Source organism: Narcine bancroftii, chromosome 5, assembly GCF_036971445.1.
Source record: "Narcine bancroftii isolate sNarBan1 chromosome 5, sNarBan1.hap1, whole genome shotgun sequence".
Classification (NCBI taxonomy): domain Eukaryota; kingdom Metazoa; phylum Chordata; class Chondrichthyes; order Torpediniformes; family Narcinidae; genus Narcine; species Narcine bancroftii.
Window position 1 is genome coordinate 207,159,382 of NC_091473.1, and position 22,378 is coordinate 207,181,759.

Sequence of the window (22,378 nt, forward strand, 5' to 3'; positions counted from 1 at the left end):
TGGATGTAGATCAGATGTATCCCTTGGTGGGTGAATCAAGGAGAAGGGTTCACCGTCTTAAAATTAGAAAACAGACATGAAGAAGGACTTCTTTAGTCAGAGGGTCAGGATCTGTGGAACTCACTGCCGCACACAGTAGTGAAGGCCAGATCACTGGGAGTATTTAAACAGGAAATGGATAAGTATCTCATTAGTGAGGCCATCAAGGGACATGGGGAAAAGGTCGGAGATTGGAACTAGGTGTGAGCATAGTTCAGCTTAGTGTAAATTCACGGAACAGACTCGATGGGCCTAGTGGCCTGCTTCTGTTCCTTTACCTTGTGATATAGATGCAAATAAAAAACTGATTGAAGATTTCTCCTGTTACTGTTGGCTCTGAACTTGAAGTGGACCAATTTTGTCCCTTAACATCCTTTTGGTCTTCATACATCTGAAGAAACCTTAAAGGATTTTCCTGCAGCTCAAACAACCTTCTTTTAGCCCTCCTGATTTCCTTCCAAAGTTTTTACTGAATAGCTTACATTTCAAAATCTATTCAAAGTCACTGTTGCCAACACTCACAAATTTGATCAGAGTATATTGTGCAGGAAGCAATGCCGCTTATCTGTTTCAGAAAGAAACCTGTTAGAAATTATAGGAAGGATGTTGTTGATCAGGAAAGGGAGAAGAAATGATTGGCAAGGACATTCCTTGCTTAGATTCTAAGCAAGGACTTGCTTTGTGAGGAAAATAGCACAGTACAGGCCATTCAGCCCATGATGCTGTGCTGACCTCTGTAAACCAACTCAACAACAATCTAATTGTTCCTACCACACACTCATAACCCTTTTTTTTTATTATGCCCAGGTGCTTATCTGAGAGTCTTTTGAATGACACTATTATAGCAATCCCCACAACGCATTCCAGACATGCACCACTTTGTAAAAGCACTTGGCCCCTGATGTCTCCTTAAATGTTTCTGCCCTCACTTGTGGCCCTGTGAAAATTGTATTGGCTGTACATGCTATCAATCTGACTTCATATGACACATTCTCCCAACCAGGCAACATCTTGGCAAATCTCCTCTGCACCCTCCTGTCCATCCTTCCTGGAATGAGGTGACCAGAACTGAAAGCTACACTCCAAATCTGGCCTAACCTAAGTTTTATACAGCTGCAACATTACCACATGGCTCATGAATTTAATCCCCTGGCTACTGAAGACCAACACACCACACACCTTCTTAAGCACCCTCTCAAATGGCATGGTAACGTTGAGGGATCTCTAAACCTGAAACCCAAGATTTCTCAGTTCCTCCTGTTGTGAGCCCAGAGGACTCCAAAACCCAGCAGCAATAGAAATTCACCAAGACAATGGTTACCTCAACAAAAGTTGCTTTTAATTTTCTTTAAACATAAAAATAACATAACACTTTAACTTAACCCCCTTCTAATTCTAAGCACACATGTATGTAATGTGTATAAGTTCAGGAAAGTTCTTTGGTTCACAGTCCAATCATTCACTCCTAACTTTTTCAAGTTCACCGGAATCAGGCAATTCTTATACTGTGCACAGAATTTAACATTTATGAATTTTCACCAGGCTCTGGTGCTTACAGTTAAATGGTTACCACTCAGGAAGGTTCTTGTTGGTTTCAGAGAGAAATTTGTTGCTCTTTGGACACACAAACTGATTTCCTCCGATCAGCCACTTCAGTGTCTTGCTGAAGAAACTTGCTCTATCATGGGTTTTCCAAATGATCACCTCTTCTTCCAGGTCACCATGGAGTTCCTCTTGTTTCACTTATTTCAGGAGAAACAATCTACCCAGCCATTTCCTCTTGGAAGGACTACAAGGATTTTCAACAGGCTGAACTCAGAACACAACCCATCTTCAAAATGGACTCTTTCAACAAGCCTGCCAGCTTGTAATTTTGCAGCCTCAACTCCTACTGTAGATCTGACATTTCTCTCTCTCAGTGAAGAATCCTGTTTGTTTTTCCCTCTCTCTGCTTGTAAAAACAAAAGCCTCCAAACCCAATCTTTGAAAGATCTTATCACCACCTTTGAAGTTCTTTCCAAAGCAGTTCCATTGTCTCTGCAAAATCACTCAGAGCCTCAACATCCAGCTTCAGCAAAGCTCTTGCATTTTAAATGAGATGCCTTTTGTGAAGTGTAACTCAGTTTGTGAAGTGATCTACGCTAAACCCCCTCCCCACAATCTCTTTTAAAGACATATTTATCCATAATCATGATAATATAACCCATAACACTCCTCACTGTTAAGCATTCTGCCATTTATCACACACTCAATCTTCAAGTGCATCACTTCATTTTTTACCTGGGTTGAACTTCATCTTCTACTACCCTCCCCAACTCCACATCCTTCCTGTGTCCTGTTGTGTCCTAAGACAACCTTCTGCACTATGCACAACACTTTCAACCTTGGTGTCATCTGCAAACTTACTGACTCACCCCTCCACCTCTTCATCAAATAACAAAAAATCACAAAGAGCGAGGGTCCCTGAACAGGTCCCTGTAGAACACAACCAGTCACTGATCCCCAGGCAGAATACATTCCATCTACTATCTTTCACAGCTTCAAATTCCATGCAGCCAATGTTCCATAGGTCCCATGCATCATGACTTTCTGAATGAGTGACCATGGGGACCTTGTCAAATGCATCAGAACACTGGCTAAAATGGGACATTACACTTGGAGTGCAAGAGACTCAAGAAGTACCTAATAATAAAATCATGAAGGTGGACAGACAGAGGCTTTTCCCCCTGGGGCAATAAAATTTAAAACCAGAGGTCAGAGTCATTTAAGGTGAGAGGGGAAGGATTTAAAACTGTGGGCCGTTGACCCACAGAGGCCGATGAGTCCGTGGAATCTTTGAGTTCTTTGGGGTAAAGATCTCTGATGACCTGTCCTGATCCACCCAAGTTGACTCCATGGCCACAGGAAGACACTTGTGCTTCCACTCCCACAGAAAATCCGGTGTGTTGCTGTCTTGGGTAAACTTATACCTCTCATTTTGTTCATTTTAGATTGGTCACAGTGTTTGAGCTACCGAAAGAAAATAGACACACACACCGAGAGCAGTTCAGTTTATACAAATGTTTATTACTAATTCAAAAGCTGATTTCACACTACAATATGCAAGCCCTTCCCAACTATACTTATCAACGCTTGGACTGGTCCCAACTGCCGAAGCGAGGCAACGACTGCACACTTGTAGTAGGTTGTCAGGGCGCTGGTAGCAGCTTCTCCACCTCCCCCGACCGGGACGTTGCTCGGACTCTGGCTGTTCTTCCTTCTTGACAAGGGGTGTTCCCACCCCTCGGAGAATCTAAACTTCAGCAGCAGGACCACAGGCTTATATACTCCAAAAACAATTAATCATGCGCCTACTCCTTCTAATATTTGTCAGTCAAAATCAAAACTGAACATTACATTCTACAATTTAGAAGATTAATTATTATGGAACCAGGATGTTATAATTTCCTGGTTTATCTCGTAGATATAAAGACTTATTAAAACTTCTCGAGCAAGACAGGTTGTGACCAATTCGTCAATTTCAGAGTGTTGCATTTGACAACTGCTTTCCCTGGGCCTCACAGTGGAATTCCATTTCAAAGTGTATCTTCAGATAAGTCCCCATGGCTGAGTTTAATTACATCTGCTAGTTCTGAAAGTAAGGTGACCTGCGTGTGGACCCAGTGTCGTCAGTTCCACATAAGCAAAAAGCATCTGGGTACATGGTTTTAATCCTCCATTACAGTTGCCTGCATCCTTCCACAACTACAGAGGCACCACCCAAAGTATCCTGCCAGGTAAGAATCACGGCTACATCAAATATTTTTTTAATTTAGAAACGAAGTGTCCAAATTGTTGGTGACCATCTACTTTCTATGGACTCTGTGTGACCTACTCTTTCCCCCTCATGAACCCCTCTTTTCCCTCACCTACCCATCTTCACCCTCAACTTCCTTTCTTCCCCATCACCCTCTTCCCCCACCTCCCCACCACCATCCTCCCACTCACCTACACCTTCCTTCTCACCCAACCCTCTTCCCCCTCACCTTCCCTTCTTCCTATCCTTCCTTCCCACCACCCTCCTTCCCTTCACCTACCGCTCCCACCTACCCCTCCCCCATCAACCCCTCCCCCATCTACCCCTCTTCTCCCAGCATCTCCTTCTCCACCATCCCCTCCCCTTCCCCTACCCCTCTGCTCCTACTACTCCCTCCCTCGCCCCTCGGGTTCTCTCACACATACCTTTCTTTGCAGCACAGTGTTCCCGTTATCCCGTTTCTCCCACCCCCACCCCCATCTCCATCCACTGCCAACCCCTCTCTCATCACTTTCTACCTGTGGTGATATGAAAATGTAACTGCCGATTGATAGCAGGCCCATCCCCCACTGGTGACTTGCTCCCTGGTAACTCCACCCATTGTAACCCTGAAATAAAGGTTGACCTCCCTCTCCCTGTCCTCAGTCGAGCACTTGGAATTGGGCCTGGTACACGTCTAAAGTATAATAAAGTCTATTGTTCCTCACTTTACGGCTTTGGAGCCATTGATAGAGCTTATCATTACCCTCTGTTGCTATTCTCACCCTGCCCCTCTTCCACCTGGCTCCATCTGCCCATCAACCCTTCTTCAGGATCCACTCATCGTCTATCTCTCCACACCACTTCTTTTCACTGGCCATTAAACTCTCACTGCAGATGAGAGGTACTGACCCAGGAGCCTGACCATTCATTCCCCTCCATAGATGCAGCCTGGCCCACAGAGATGTTCTGGCTCCTCGCCTCCTGCTTAATTTTTAAGAACCAGGTTTAAATCTTTCAAGCCCAAAGATCTTTCATCAGAACCATCTGCCATTTTCTCCTTTTATTTCAGATTTCCAGCTATCATTTCAGAATCTCAGCATCGTGTTAATAAGCCAAACTGACATGGGTTCTGCTTTCCTCCCCCCTCCAACTTCCCCACAGATTAATGGACAGTTTCTGGCCTTCCCACTGATTAATAGTCATCATTGCTGGCCTTGCCCCACTGATTAATAGTCGTAGCTTCTGGCCCTGCCTCACTGATTCATCAATGCTGACCCCACCCTCATGAATAATAGTCATAACTTTTGGCCCCGCCCCACTGATTAATAATCATCATTGATGGCCCCAACCTATTGATTGATAGTCATTGTTGCTGGCCCTGATCCATAAGCATCATCGCTGCTGGCCTGCCTCACGCTGCCCCACTGATTCAGTCATAGCTTCTAGCCTTGCTCACTGATTAATAGTCATTGTTGCTGACCCTGCCGACTGACTAATAGTCATCATTGCTGTCCCCTCCCCACCAATTAATCGTATTTGTTGCTGGCCCCACCCCATTGATTAATAGTCATAGATTCTGGCTACTCCCCACTAATTACTAGTCATAGCTGTTGGCCCTTCCCCACTGATTAATACTCGTCATTCCTAGCCCCGCCCCACTGATTATTATTCATCGATGCTGGCCCCACACCCATGAATAATAGTCATAGATTTAGGCACTGCCCCATTGATTAATTGTCATAGCTTCTGTCCCTGCCCAACAGATTAATCATAATTGTTGCTGGCCCCACCCCACTGATTAATAGTCATAGATTCTGGCAACTCCCTACTAATTAATAGTCATAGCTTTTGCCCCCGCCCCACTGATTAATAGTCATCTTTTCTGGCCCCGCCCCACTGATTCATAGTCATTCTTGCTGCCCCTGACCCACTGATTTATAGACAATGCTTCTAGTCCCGCCCACTGATTCATAGTCATCGTTTCTGGCCCCGCCCCACTGATTAATAGTAATTGTTGCTGCCCCTGACTGACCCACTGATTTATAGTCAATGCTTCTAGTCCCGCCCACTGATTAATAGTCATCTTTTCTGGCCCCGCCCCACTGATTAATAGTCATCTTTTCTGGCCCCGCCCCACTGATTCATAGTCATTCTTGCTGCCCCTGACCCACTGATTTATAGACAATGCTTCTAGTCCCGCCCACTGATTCATAGTCATCGTTTCTGGCCCCGCCCCACTGATTCATAGTAATTGTTGCTGCCCCTGACTGACCCACTGATTTATAGTCAATGCTTCTAGTCCCGCCCACTGATTAATAGTCATCTTTTCTGGTCCCGCCCACTGATTCATAGTCATCGTTTCTGCCCCGCCCCACTGATTCATAGTCATTGTTGCTGCCCCTGACTGACCCACTGATTTTTAGTCAATGCTTCTAGTCCCGCCCACTGATTAATAGTCATCTTTTCTGGCCCCACCCACTGATTCACAGTCATCGTTTCTGGCCCCGCCCCACTGTTTCACAGTCATCGTTTCTGGCCCCGCCCCACTGATTAATAGTCATTGTTGCTGCCCCTGACTGACCCACTGATTTATAGTCAATGCTTCTAGTCCCGCCCACTGATTAATAGTCATCTTTTCTGGTCCCGCCCACTGATTCATAGTCATCGTTTCTGCCCCGCCCCACTGATTCATAGTCATTGTTGCTGCCCCTGACTGACCCACTGATTTATAGTCAATGCTTCTAGTCCCGCCCACTGATTAATAGTCATCTTTTCTGGCCCCACCCACTGATTCACAGTCATCGTTTCTGGCCCCGCCCCACTGTTTCACAGTCATCGTTTCTGGCCCCGCCCCACTGTTTCACAGTCATCGTTTCTGCCCCGCCCCACTGATTAATAGTCATTGTTGCTGCCCCTGACTGACCCACTGATTTATAGTCAATGCTTCTAGTCCCGCCCACTGATTAATAGTCATCTTTTCTGGTCCCACCCACTGATTCACAGTCATCGTTTCTGGCCCCGCCCCACTGTTTCACAGTCATCTTTTCTGGCCCCGCCCCACTGTTTAATTGTCGCAGTTTCTGGCCGCGCTGAGAAGTCATGAGGCCAATGTCAGCTGACTGATGTGAAAGGGACATTGTTTCATCTGCGATGTGTCGCTGAATTCCATTGTTCTCTCGGTGTTGCACGTTTCTCCTTCGCTGAGACTCGCAGTTTAAAGGACTCCGAATGGAAGAGGACGCAGAGCCGACGTGAGTTCTCTGTGTGTGTCTCTCTCTCTCTCTCTCTCTACATCCCAGAACCCCCTCCCCCCACCTCTTCCGTGTCACCTCAACTCTGGCCTGCGCTAAACCCACTCCCCGCACGGGAATCCTCCTCTGTTCCTTTTCTCCGTCATCAGAGGAACTCAACCCAGAGCTACAGCCACGGAGTTCAGAGGTCGCATCGGTTCGCAGACGGTTTCCTGTGCAAGTCTGCACACTCCTGTCTTTGGGGTGGGGAGAAACCCCTCCGCTCGAGAATCTCAACAGATCAGACAGTGTCCTATATATAGCAAAGGTAACGATAGATCACCAAGGTTCCTTGCCTGTAACGTCGGTGATGAAGTTTCCTGGGGATATCTTTTCAGTTTGGTATTTGCTTCCTGGGAGTTTTAGTCGCCATTTCTCGCCAGTTTCCCCTCGGAACTTCTTTTCTGATGGTTTCTGGACAGTTCGGGGTTTATTTCAGACACCTGTTTAAGCCGTTTTACAGTTCCTGTTTCTCCTTTCCCTTATTTTCTTCTCAATTGTGTTTCCCGTGTGGCTAGTGCTTGCGGGAACCGGGTGAGGTAGGCAAAATGCCTTATTTTCTGGCATCTCTCCGGTTTCTTGCCAAAAAGTGAGGGAGAGACCTTCTTCATTTTTTTTTTGAGATTTTTTTATCCCGTACTTTATTGTATAAATTGGTTAGTTTTATGCCAGATTAAAACAGGATGTGTATGGTTAAACTGGGGCATAAAACAACCTTTGGATTTTAAAACAGGCGAGTGTGAAGTGATGCATTTTGTTAAGTTAAACTTGCTCAGCAAATAGAACATTACAGAACAGGCCAATTATTTAAATTTAGACATACCGCACAGTAGCTGGCCACTTCGACCCACCAGTCCCTGCTGCCCAATTTACACCCAATTATCGTACAACCCCACACCAGTGCATTTTGAATGGATGGAGGAGCCCCCGATGCAGACACAGGGAGAACGTATAATCAGCTTGGGATTCGAACCCCTGTCCCGATCGCTGGTGCTATAACGCTAATCCTGCCACCCCAAACGATGTTGTGCCAACCTACGTAAACGTGCTCCGTAAACACTCTTATCTTTCCCCACTACACACCCTCTATTTTCCTTAAACCTATCTGCCTATCAAAGAGTCCTTTAAATGACCCTATTGTAGCACCCTTCCACTGTCACTGCATTCCAGACACCCACCATCCTCTGTGTTTATATATAAAAACTTGCCTCTGATATCTCTCTAAACTGTCCTCCACTCTCTGAAAGAGATGCCCTCTGGTATTTACTGTCACTGACTCAGGGGAAAAAATGCTGGCTGCCCACCTGTCTAAGCCCCTCATAATCTTGCACACTTGATTCTTGTATTTCTGACCTCAAAGAAAAGAGCCTTCCTGTATGACTGGAATATCACCTGCAGCACACGTTGTCCCCGTGACTACGCTGGTGAAGTGGAGACATTCGCCCACCTCCTTGCAGAATGCGGATTTGCTAAACGTGTGGAGAAAGATGCAAGGGTTCCAGTAGAACCATTGAACACCTGCTGCACAAAAAAATGGGTCCTTCGGCCAATCTAGTCTGTGCAAACTATTCTACCTAGTCCCATTGACCTGCACTCCATCCCCTCATCCGTGTTCCTATCCAAAACTGAGCCCACATTCACCACTTCAGCTGGCAGCACTCACCACTATATGCATGAAAAACTCTTTTTCCACCCCCCCCCCCCATGCTCCCTTTAAACATTTTACCTTTCACCCCCTAACCCATGCTCTCTAGTTCTGAGCTCACCTAACCTTAGTGGAAAAAACCTGCATGCATTTACTCAATCTATACCCCTCATAATTTTGTTTCCCTCTATCAAATCTCCCATCAATTTCTGACACAACAGCAAAATAAAGTCTTCACCTATTTAACCTTTCCCTGTAAATCAGTTCCTCAAGTCCTAGCAACATCTTTGTAAGTCTTCTCTGCACTCTTTCAATTTTGTTGCTATCTTTCCTGTCGTTAGATGACCAAATACTCCAAATTTGGCCTCACCAATGTCTGGTCCAACCAATCAGTCGAGCGCAGTGAGTGTGAGCAGGAACTGTATTTAGGATCAACGACGTGCCACACAAAAGTCTGCAGGCACTGCGATTATAGTGAAGAGACAGATAATGCTGCAGAAACTCAACAGGTCTTGCAGCTTCCACAGGAGCTAAACAAAAAGAACCGGTATTTTGGGCCTGAGCCCTTCAAGGTAGGAATAAAAGGCAGGCGGAGAAGGGAAGAGTGGGAAGGAACACTGTCCAACAGACAAAAGGTGTTATGGATAGGCAAGGGGAGGGGAAAGGTGTGAATTGATTGGCTGTGAAAGCAAAGCTGGGGGGAGAGAGACACCTGCGAAAGATATTAGTGCCATCCAATGGAGGGTGCCCGAGGTGTTGTTTCCCCCAAATTGTGTGTGGTCTCAGTCTAGCAGTGCAGGAGACCATGGACAGACATATCCATGGGAATTGAATTAGGTAAGCACTGGGAGATCCCCGCTATCACAGCAGAGGTGCTCAGCAAATTGATCTCCAAGTCTGTGTCCAATGTAGATGGGACAACCATGGGAGCACTGGATGCAGTAGATGACGCCTGCAGATTCACAAGTGTTGCTTCACTTGGAAGCACTGCGTGGGGCCCTGAATGGTGGTGAGTGCACAAGTGGAGCATTGACAGCAGTCACAAGGGTAGGCATTTAGCAGTGATTGGCAGGAAGGGAGGTGGATGAGGGAGTCACAGAGGGAGTGGTCCCTGCTGAAAGCAGAGAGGGGAGGAAATGTGCCTGGTGGTGGCATCATGTAGTAGGTGGCAGAAATGGCGGAGGATGAGGCTGGTAGGTGAGGACAAGGGGAATCCTGTCCTTGTTGCACATGGGGGCAGACGGTGCCAGGGCAGATGTGCAGGTAAGGGAGGATATGCCAGTGAGGCCAGAGTGGCAGAGGTGAAACCACTTTTTGGAGGACATCTCAGATGATCTGACACAGAAGACCTCGCCTTAGTAGATGCATTGGAGATGGAAAAATTGAAGTGATGAGGTGCAGTCGAGCTAGCTGTGGGAGTTGGTGGGTTTGTAGAAGACGCCTGTCAAGCATTCACCTTCTGAGATGGAGAAAGGGGAGAGTGTTGCTAGAGATGGACTAAATGAATTTGAGGCCAGAGTGGAAGTGGATGAAGCCACCGAGCGCTTCTTGGGAGCTTCTTGGCACCAAAGTACTCATCAATGTAGTGGAGGAAGAGTTGAGTGACCTTGCCCGCGCGGGCTCGTAGCCTGCATTGCTCACCAAAAAGGCAGGCAGAGCTGGAGCCCATGCGGGCACCCACGGCTATCCCTTTGACTCGGAGAAAGAAGTTATTGAGGGAGGACAAGTTCTGCCAGCCAGGTGAAGGTGGTGGAGTGGGACTAGTTGGGTCTATTGCCAAGAAGGAACCAAAGGGCTTCAGAATGAGAGATAGAGATATATGGTCTTTGGATGCCCATAGTAAAGAGGAGGTGGTCGAGTTCAGGGAACTGAAAGTTGTTGAAGTGATGGAGGATGCATGAAGTATTGTGGATGTAGGTGGGAAAGGACTGGTGCAGACAGGACAAGGCAGAGTCGAGGCAAGCGGTGACCAGCTGGGTGGGGCTGGGTCTGCTGGGACCATCAGGTTTGTGGATCATGGGTAAGAGGGAGAACGAGACAGGGTAGGGTTCAGAAACAATGAGGTTGGATGAGGGTGATGACTGGAAGTGATGAGGTCAGAGATAGTGCACATAACATGGTTTGATGAGTCTTGGTGGGGAAAGGACGAGGAAGTGTCTTGTGAATTGCAACAACAGTGCCTGCAACCGATGATCCAGTGAAGGTGGGTTCTCCCTGAATGCTGAACGGAACTACTGGACTTGGGGCCACCAAGACTACCATGGTATGGTTGCAGCTAACTGGAGGCCATTTTATACTGCTCTTGAAATTAACCCCCTTTTAATCACTGTGTGAACACGATGAATGCAGAATGTGGTGGTGGGAGGGAGGGGTCATTTTTATTCAGGTAACTTACCCAGCAAGGTAGGTAGTATCAGAGCCAATGCATTTCACATCGGCTCCTGTGTTATCTGCCTTCCCAGTACGCCAACATAATAATGCTGCAGGTCCCACCTCCTTTCGGACTGGGATGCTGGGTCCCAATGTGAAAGGTTGCACTGACCCAGCTTTTCTTGGTTTTGTGCGAACGACCCGACCTGGCTTTAAACACTGGCTGCTCACACGCTAATTTTTGACAACCTGGGGGAGCACCCAAACTACAGGAGACAACATGGCCAGAGGGTGATCACTGAGGCAGAGAGGTTATGGATGGTGGCATTGCAAAGCTAATTGGCCTTGGACTAACTGCTGGCAGCCAAGGGTGGTTCCTGTGCTGTTGTTGTTCCAGACGAATTGAGGAATATCGCTCATTTGGCCAACCACACACAAGAGTCGGTGAACAAAATCGAGTGAACCAGGGACCAGTTCCTCGAACACGACCCTCTATAGGGAAGCTGGTGGTCTTTTGGGGCAGTAGGAAGTTGGTGGGTTTACTGGGCAACAGTCATCTGGCTCATGACACTGTGCCTTATCCTATTCTGTGGTGTGTGTAATTTTAATTAAATTTAGCCATACAGTACAGTAATAGGCCATTTCGGCCCATGAGTCCCTGCCGCCCAATTAACCTACAACCCCAAATGTTATCGAACAGTGGGAAGAAACCAGAGCCTCCAGGGGAAACCCCACACAGACATGGGGAGAACGCACAAACTCCTTACAGACAGAAACCCAGGTCCTGATCGCTGCTACTGTGCTGGTGTTGCACCAACAGCTACTTCAACTGTGCCACCCCTATAAAGCATCCCCTAGGTTTGTATTAGTTTGTGGATAGAGTAACAGGGTACAGTAACTCTCAGGGTGGAGTAATTATCCAACAGGTCAGACAGGAAACTGGTCAGATCAAAGGAACTTCCGTGTGCTTGCACCTGGAAGGTCATCTGACCACCCAGACAGGATGCCGATCCCAAGTTATTTCGCGAGGTCAATCAAGGTCAGGCCTATCCACAGGTAAAGACACCTTCCAATTGGTCCCCCTCCTCACATGGGCCTACCTGGGCTGGCTACAGTATTAAAGCCATTACATGGGCTAGTTCACTCTTTTTTCCTTTGAGACCATCCCCAAGCTCGGCTCCAGGTTCTGAGCTGTGTGCGATGATGGAAGACTAATTGTAAGGTGTGTGCTGGCAAAGGGTTGGAACTAATTGTGCCTTACACCTAGGTGAGATGGCAATTTGTAGCTAAATGTGTACATCTTTGTTAACTGCCAGGAGAAGGGTGGCAGGCAGAGCACAGTAATGTGTTTTAACCCTTAGTGTACCATCTGGACTGCGATCATTAGGAGTTTATTTGTAACTTATTTGCCTGATTTTTATATTATATATGCTTGTGTCCTGCGGCATATTTCTCCCACGTGTAGAAAGTTTGGTACCAACATGATTGTCAGTCTTTGAATCCTTCAAATGTATTCCCTCATCCCAAGTGCAATACACAAATATGCTGGAGAAACTCAGTGGGTCACGTAGCGTCCATAGGAAAACAGAGCTGACGACTGTCATCGGCAGGAAATGTTGATTACTCTTTATTTTCTATGGACGCTGCGCGTCCTGCTGAGTTTCTACTGCTTGTTTGTGTGTCACATTAATCCTCTAATTTGGGGGGAGTCACGTGATGGAGTAGTGGCCGGATGGTGAACTCCAGCCCTCTCCAGAAAAGTCGGAAAAAACAAAGGAAAACACAAAGACACAAAAATAAAAATTAAAGTAAAGTGAGTATAAAGGTGGAAAGAAGATGGCGACGAAAAAAGAAAAATCGAAACCAACGGTAAGAAGAGAGGAAGAGAAGACAACGGAAGAAGGAGAAGGCCTTACCTGTTCGAAGAGGCCCGCGGTGGAGAGAGAAACCCGCTCCCTCAGGTCGGTAGAAAGTGGACTACAAAAATGGCTCGCTGAGCCGAGTAAAAGTGCGCAACCGTGCATGCAAAAAAACACACCGACGGGAGGGGTGACCAGTTGGGGAGTCGATCTCCACAGCCGGCAATGACAGCTGCAGAACAGCTGCAGCAAGAGGAGAATATAGAAGACAACGAAAACAAGAAAGAAGAGAAGAAAAGGACAACAAAGAAACAACAGATGGCCAACCCAGAGGAAGAGGAAAAGTACAGTGAAATAGAAGAAGAAGGGAAAGGCAAAACAAAGGATATACTTTCTCTTATTAAAGAATACATGGAGTCATTTAAAGAATGGCAAGCGCAAGAATTTAATGATTTAAGAAGAAGAATAAACAATACAGAAGAGAAAATGAATAAAATAGATATGACCTTATCAGAAATGGGAAAAAGAATGGACAAGGTGGAAGAACGAGAAGCTGCAGTAGAAATGGAGGTAGAGGACTTAAAAAAGAAATTAGAGGAATATAATAAAAAAGTTAGAGACACAAGAACTGTTAGCTCAGAAAATAGATACAATTGAAAATTCTTCTTTGGCTTGGCTTCGCGGACGAAGATTTATGGAGGGGGTAAAAAGTCCACGTCAGCTGCAGGCTCGTTTGTGGCTGACAAGTCCGATGCGGGACAGGCAGACACGGTTGCAGCGGTTGCAGGGGAAAATTGGTTGGTTGGGGTTGGGTGTTGGGTTTTTCCTCCTTTGTCTTTTGTCAGTGAGGTGGGCTCTGCGGTCTTCTTCAAAGGAGGTTGCTGCCCGCCAAACTGTGAGGCGCCAAGATGCACGGTTTGAGGCGTTATAACAGAAGAAATAACAAAGAAAGTGGGCCTTAAGGAAGATGAAGAAGGCAAGAATATGAGAGAGTTTATAAAAGATTGGATCCCCAGGATCCTAGGATGTCCAGAACTACAGCAAGAAATGGAAATAGAAAGGGCACATAGAGCAGTGGCCTTTAAACCACAACCACAACAAAAGCCAAGATCTATTTTAGTAAAATTCCTAAGATATACTACAAGAGAAAAGGTACTGGAGAAAACAATGGAAAAAGTAAGAGAGGGCAACAAGCCTCTGGAGTACAAAGGGCAAAAAATCTTCATTTATCCAGATATAAGTTTTGAACTCCTGAAGAAGAGAAAGGAGTTCAATACAGCAAAGGCGATTTTATGGAAGAAAGGGTATAAATTTATACTAAAGCATCCAGCAGTATTGAAAATATTTATTCCAGGACAGCAAAACAGACTATTCTCGGATCCAGAGGAAGCACAAAAATTTGCAGAACAATTACAAAATAGACTGAGAGATGAAGACGTGTAACAAGAGTACAAAAGACTGCGAACTAAAAAGACACATAAGTTTTGAACTCCTGAAGAAGAGAAAGGAGTTCAATACATCGAAAACGATCTTATGGAAAAAAACTATTCTCGGATCCAGAGGAAGCAAGGAAATTTGCAGAACAACTACAAAACAAACAGAGAGATGAAGACATGTAATAAGAGTAAAAATGACCACGATTTATATGTATGTGGGTAAAGAGGTATATGTGTGTATATGTATAATGTGCATACAGGAATGTATCCGTATTTAGAGGAAAATATAGATAGTATAGACAAGAATTAATAAGGGAAGGAAATCGAATAGAGGGAATAAGGAGGGAATTAAAAGAGTGACCTTTGTTACATATGAAAAGTGAAATCTTTTCTGGGGGGGCTGGGTGGGGAGGAGTTACGGTCACTGCAAAATCAGCTGACGCTTGCGAGTGAATTCGCAAATCCAAATGGAGAGGGGAGATGTGGTTGTCCGACAAGGGATAAAGAACAACTCAGGAGGGGAAGGGGAGATTGGGGATAAAGAAGTTTTAAATAGGAGAATAAGGAAAATGTTTGATGTTTTAGGAATGTTGTCTTATAAAGGGTTCAAAACAAGAAAACAGAAATGGATAAGAAGGAAAGGTAATGATGGAGAAACAGAAATGGAAGATAAACAAAGTATAAAATGGCTACGTTGAACTAAATGACTTTAAATATTAATGGAATACATAACCAAATTAAAAGGAAGAAACTGCTAAATTTACTGAAAAAAGAAAAAATTGATATAGCATTTGTGCAAGAAACACATTTAACTGAATTGGAGCACAAGAAATTAAAGAGAGATTGGGTAGGACACGTAACAGCAGTATCGTATAATTCAAAAGCAAGAAGAGTAGCTATATTAATTAGTAAAAATGTGCCATTTAAAATAGAAGAGGAAATAATAGATCCAGCAGGGAGATATGTAATGATAAAATGTCAGATATATTCGGAGTTTTGGAATCTACTCAATATATATTCACCTAACGAAGAAGATCAAAAGTTTATGCAAGATATCTTTTTGAAGATAGCAGATACGCAAGGGAACATATTAATAGGAGGGGATTTCAACCTGAATTTGGATTCAAATATGGACAAAACTGGGGAAAAAAAATTAACAGAAAGAACAAAGTAACCAAATTTATAATTAAATCGATGCAAGAAATGCAACTTTTGGATATATGGAGGAAACAACACCCAAAGGAAAAGGAATATTCATATTACTCGGCTAGACATAAAACATACTCAAGAATAGACCTATTTTTGTTATCAGCTCGTATGCAAGATAGAGTAAGAAAAACAGAATATAAAGCTAGAATACTATCAGACCATTCACCCTTAATATTGACAGTAAAGTTAGAGGACATCCCTCCAAGAATGTATAGATGGAGATTAAACCCCATGTTACTTAAAAGGCAGGATTTTAGAGAATTTATTGAAAAACAAATTAAAATGTATTTTGAAATAAATACGAAATCAGTGAAAGATGAGTTTATACTATGGGATGCAATGAAAGCATTCATTAGAGGGCAAATAATAAGTTATGTAACCAAGATGAAGAAGGACTATAATCAGGAAACAGAGCAGTTGGAAAGGGAAATAGTAAATATAGAAAAAGAATTAGCAATGAAGGAAGATACAACTAAAAGAAGAGAATTGGCGGATAAAAAAATAAAATATGAAACACTACAAACATATAAGGTGGAGAAGAACATAATGAAGACAAAACAGAAATATTATCAACTAGGAGAAAAAACGCACAAAATTCTAGCATGGCAGCTTAAGACAGAACAAGCTAAGAAAATGGGATTGGCATCAAGGAAAAAAGACAAACAAATTACATATAATCCAAAAGAAATTAAGGAAAACTTTAGAGAATTCTATGAACAATTATACCGAACTGAAAATGAAGGGAAAGAAGGGAAAATAGATGAATTTCTAACTAAAATTGAACTACCAAAACTACAAATAGAGGAACAAAATAAATTAACAGAGCCATTTGGAATAGTAGAAATACAAGAGATAATAAAAAAATTACCAAATAATAAGACACCAGGAGAGGATGGATTCCCAATAGAATTCTATAAAGCATTTGAAGACTTATTGATTCCGCCCCTCCTGGAAGTAATCAACCAGATTGATAAAACACAAAGCTTACCAGATTCATGTAAAACAGCAATAATTACAGTAATACTAAAACAAGGGAAAGATCCACTCACACCAGCGTCATATAGACCAATATCTTTTACTTAACACAGATTATAAGATAATAGCTAAACTATTAGCAAACAGATTAGCAGAGTATGTACCAAAAATGGTAAATCTAGACCAAACTGGATTTATCAAAAAAATACGCACAACAGACAATATTTGTAAATTTATTAACTTAATTCATGCAGTAGAAGGGAATAAAGCACCAACAGTAGCAGTTGCTTTAGACGCAGAGAAGGCCTTTGACAGAGTAGAATGGAATTATTTGTTCAAAGTATTGCAAAAATTCAGTTTACCGGAGAAATATATTAATTGGATTAAAGCATTATATAAGGGACCATTAGTGAAAGTGACAGTAAATGGACATGTATCAAAGCAATTTAACTTAAGCAGGTCAACACGGCAGGGATGCCCACTATCACCTTTATTGTTTGCGTTAGCTATAGAACCACTAGCAGAATTGATAAGAACAGAAAATAATATAAAAGGGATAAAAATAAAAGACAAGGAATATAAAATCAGTTTATTTGCGGATGATGTTATAGTATACTTAACAGAACCAGAACTATCAATAAAAGAATTATATAAGAAATTGAAGGAATATGGAGAAGTGTCGGGTTACAAGATCAACGTAAATAAAAGTGAAGAAATGCCTATGAATAATGCGGATTTCTCAAAATTTAAGAAGGAATCACCATTTAGATGGCAAATGCAAGCAATAAGATACCTAGGTGTACAAATAAACAAAAATCTCGGCCAACTATATAAACTCAATTATTATCCACTAATGAAAAAATTACAGGACGATTTAGAGCATTGGAAAGATTTACCACTAACACTAATAGGAAGGATAAACTGTATTAAAATGAACATTTTTCCAAGGATATTATACCTATTTCAGGCATTGCCAATACAACTGACAGAAATTCTTCAAGGAGTTAAAGAAAATAATAAGGAAATTTTTATGGAAAGGGGGGGAAACCGAGGATAGCACTAGATAAATTAACAGAATGGTATAAACAAGGAGGCTTACAACTGCCAAACTTTAAAAATTATTATAGAGCCGCACAATTAAGATACCTATCAGATTTTTATCAAACAAGGGAAAAGCCAGATTGGACTAGATTAGAATTAGATAAAATAGGGGAAAAGATACCTGAACACATATTATATAAATGGGATGAAAAATTGGTGCAACATAGAACTTCTCCAGTATTACATCATCTACTCAATATTTGGAAGAAGATTCATGTAGAAAGAAATAAAACAAATTATCAATTAACAAAACTAATATTGACGCAAAATAAGTTACACCCTTTTACAATAGATAACCTTTCCTTTAGAGAATGGGAGAAAAAAGGGATTAAAAGAATAGAAAATTGTTTTTCAGGAAATAGATTCTTATCCTTTGAATAAATGAAAGATAAATACAATATAACTCAAGATACAGCGCTGGCATATTACCAATTGAGATCCTACTTGAAGGATAAATTAGGAAGCAGTTTGAGTTTGCCAGAGGGAAGTAACTTTGAATATGTGATTACAGATACAATGATAATCAAAAGATTTATAACAAATATGTATATTAAACTGCAAGAAAAGGAGAATGAGGAAACAAATGGTAAAACTAAACAAAAATGGGAACAAGATTTAAATATAAAGATAAAAAAGGAAACATGGGAGAAGTTATGCTCTGGAACGATGAGAAATACAATAAATACGAGGTTACGTATGATACAATATATCTGGATACACAGGCTATACATTACACCTCAAAAGTTAAATAAATGGGACCCAAAAGTATCTGATAGATGTTTTCGATGTAAAAAAGAAATGGGAACAACAATTCATGCAATCTGGACATGTGAGAAAGTAGAAAAATTTTGGGAAGATCTAAATCAGATATTAAATAAAATAACAGAAAACGATATACCAAAGAATCCAGAGATCTTTCTCCTAAGTAACATAAAAAACAAAGAATTTGGAATTGATTTGGAGGATGCACAAAAAAGATTTGTTAAGATAGCTCTAGCCGTAGCAAAAAAATGTATTATGTCAACCTGGAAATTGGAAAATAATTTGAAAATACAACAATGGTATATAGAAATGAATAAATGTATTCCATTAGAAAAAATAACATATAGTTTAAGAAATAATATTGAAATATTCAAACAAATATGGGAGCCTTACATTAAACACAATAGCGAAAACCTACCGGGGACAATCACTACCTAAATTAACGGAAGGAAAAGGAAATGAAAAGAATGGACTCAGTGGAATTTCTGGTGTATTTTTATTGAATGACAACATTGTCTGACTGGTTTAACGTATCCTAGATTTTATACCTTAAATGGACGGGAGGGGGGAGGTAGGGAGGGTGGGATGGGAGGAGGGGCGGGGGGAGAAAATGGCACTCTATATGTGTGAAAAGGAAAAAGTGTGTACCATGGTTAATGTGATTTATGGTGTGAAAAAAAAAAAATCCTCTAATTTGCTAAGTAACACTGTTTCCACTCCTGCCGTCCCTTGTAATTGCTCCTCATCCGTTGTTTAAGGGGCTTTCCCGTTTAAGCAGATGGTGTCTTGACTGTGGTCCTTCCCCACAAAGCCTCGCATTGGTTGTACCAAGCCTTCGTGCATCTCTCAGCTTGGAATGTGCCAGTCGGCAGCATTCTCTCATTGACCTCTCAGTACGCTGGAAGGCCGACAAGCTTAAAGTCGACCAAAGGGCGTCTTTCACTGTGTTAACGATCTTTCTCAGGCTTTGCATGTTTGAGTCCTCTGTTAGGCTGCTTTTGGGGATGAGCCATGACAATTTGCCTTCATAAAGAAAAATATTGAGTGCAGGAGTGGACAACTCTCCACGTGATCGTCAGTCTGTGCGCTACAACCTCCCCTTTATTCAACAGAGATGATGGGCACCATGAACCAGTGGTATTCAAACTTTTTCTTTTCCACTCACACCCCACTTTAAGTAATCCCTATGCTATCGGTGCTCTGTGATTAGTAAGGGGTTGCTTAAGGTGGGATGTGAGTGAGAAGGGAAGCTTGAGAATCGCTGCTCTAGACCCAGTTATTACTGAAAAATTTTGCCTGAGAAAAATTGTGATTGGCCCCATTTCCTTTGGAGTTCTGAAAACTTGCACATAACAAGTGAATGAGGTATGATTATAACGGTGGTTTTCAAACTTTTTCTTCCCACTCACATACCATCTTAAGCTATCCCCTACTAATCACAGAGTGGAAAGAAAAAATTTGAAAACCACTGCCATAAACCCTTGATGGCAGCCCAGGGTCCCAGCCATGTGTCAGGATTACCTTTAATGATGGAGTACTCAGCACCGGTGACCACCAGTGCCAGCCATCTCTGAACGTTCACCCTTCCTCAGTGTTCGGCCACGACGATATAGGGTGTCAGATCTCCTGGCCAGGAAAGGGCTACCGAACAACTCTGCCAGGGGACTTGACCCCGTGGCAGCGGAGTGGAAGGTCGCTACCCATTAGCCAAAGTTGGTCAAGAAAGTTCAGTTGCCTGAAGCTGTGCAATGGATGAAACACTGGCTTTGCAGGAGAAGGCAAAGGATGGTTTCCTCTTTGACTGGAGGCCTGTGACTCATGGTGTGCCTCAGGGATCGGTGATGGCTCACTCCATGGTTGGTTGTATCGACAATCTGAATGATGTGGTCAATTGGATCGGCAAGTTTGCAGATGATATACAAAGATTGGAGGTTCAGTGGACAGTGAGTAAGGCATTTCAAAGCTTGCAGCAGGATGCAGACCTGTTGGTAAAAGTGGGCTGCAAAATGGAAGCTGGAATTTGATGCAGACAAATGTGAGGTGTTGGATTTTGAATCGACCAGTCAAGGTAGGACATACAGTAAATGTTTTGGCACTGAGGAGTGCGGGAAAACAGAGGGATGGCGATGTAGATATATAATTTCCTGAAAGTGGCATCTCAGGGTCGTAAAGAGAGCTTTTCGCACATTGACCTTCTTAAATCAAAGTATTGAAGTTTGGAGTTGTGAAGTTGCCTCAGACATTGGTGAGCCCAAATTTGGAGCATTTGTGAGTAGTTTTGGTCACCGAACTACATGAACTATATCAATAAGACCGAAAGAGTGCTGAGAAAATTTACAAGGATGTCGCAAGAACTTGATGAATGGAGTTTCAAGGAAAGGTTAAACAGGTTAGGGCTTTATTCCCTGGTCCATGGAAGAATGAGAGGAGATGTGACAGAAGAATATAAATCAGTGGTTCTCAACCTTTTCCTTTCCACTCATATACCACTTTCAGTGCTCTCTGATTAGTAAAGGATTCCTTAAGATGGCATGAGGGTGGAAAGAAAAAATTTGAAAACCACTGTTTGAATCGTACCTCATTGACTCATTATGTGCATGGTTTCAAAACTCCAAAGGAAATGGGCCAATGACAATTGTTCTCAAGCAAAATATTTCCGTAACTATTGGGTCTAGAGCAGCAATTTTCAACCTTCCCTTCCCAGTCACATCCCACCATAAGCAATCCCTTACTAATTACAGAGCACTGATGGCAGAGGGATGACTTAAAGTGAGATGTGAGTGGAAAGAAAAAGGTTGAGAACCACTGCTATAGATAGTGAATGCAAACAGGCTTTGTCCACTGAGGTTGGGACCAAAGTAGGGGAGAAGGGGGAGAACTTCTTCACACAGATAGTGATGAGAGTGTGGAAGGAGCTGCCAGCTGGTGAATGCATGCTCAATTTTTGACAATGAAGAAAAATGTGGACACAAGGGGCCTAGACGGCTAGGGTCCGGGTACAAATCATTGGTACTCTGTTACTGGCACTGTCAAGATGTTGCGCTAACCTCTACCCCAACTGTGCCACCTGAGATAGGGTGGGCAGCCAGGGCTTTTTCCCCTGAAGTGACGATAGCAAATACCAGAGGTCATCTGTGTATGGCGTGTGAAGGAAGGTTTAGGGGAGACTTATTACACAGCGTGGTGAGTCACAGGAAGGGTGATGAAAGAGGCTGGTACAATGGGTAAATTCAAAAGACTCTTAGATAGTTCAAGTTTACTATTATCAGACTGTCCACATACAACCCAGCAAATCAGTGTTTCTCTGGACTACAGGACACACACAGTACATGATAATCATGTGTACACACAGATACATTTTTTTTAAAATGTATATACATATCAAAATATTTTGGGATGATTTACTCAGTTACAGGATACTGTTAATCAGTCTCACAATCTGCGGAAAGATTGGCCTGGAAAGTCCTGATGGGCTCATGGATGTAAGAAAAGGGTTATGGATGTAAGGTCGGAAAGGGTTACATTGTCATGGTGTAGGTTTGTATAGATCACAATATCGAGAGCCAAAGTGCCTGTACTATGCTGGTATGTTCCAAACTCAGTCGGTCCACCCATCCATTGGATGTAAAAGGGTTATCGATGTTTTGGGCCTGAGCCCTTTGTCAGGCACATGTCATTGAAGGGAGTTCTGTGAGAGCCCCTCTCACTGCTCCCCCTCTGTTATCCCCACTGCTCTCAAGCACTGTGACCTTGTGATTGCCCTCAGCTACCATAGCTCCATGTCCTTCCATGCATAGATGCAGGGTCGAAACGTTGGTCATCCCTTTTCCTCTCGAACTGCTCTTTTTCTCCAGCATGTTTGTGTGTTGGTTCACTCTGCAACTTTATAACACCTTCTTTTCCCTCCCCTTCCT

At 43.1% G+C, this 22,378-nt stretch overlaps 1 protein-coding gene across 2 annotated transcripts in view; it reads left to right on the forward strand.

Annotated features, from left to right (window-relative positions):
* The first annotated feature begins 6,676 nt into the window (after positions 1-6,676).
* Positions 6,677-22,378, forward strand: part of abhd4 (abhydrolase domain containing 4, N-acyl phospholipase B) — a 29,456-nt gene continuing 13,754 nt past the window's right edge. The window contains exon 1 of one of the 2 annotated variants that reach the window (XM_069940840.1): positions 6,677-7,068. In XM_069940840.1, the coding sequence (XP_069796941.1) occupies positions 7,046-7,068 (23 nt within the window). In that variant the 5' untranslated portion in view covers positions 6,677-7,045. Of the gene's footprint in view, positions 7,069-7,288; positions 7,376-22,378 lie in introns of those variants that run through there. The other variant, XM_069940841.1, reaches the window with a different exon arrangement.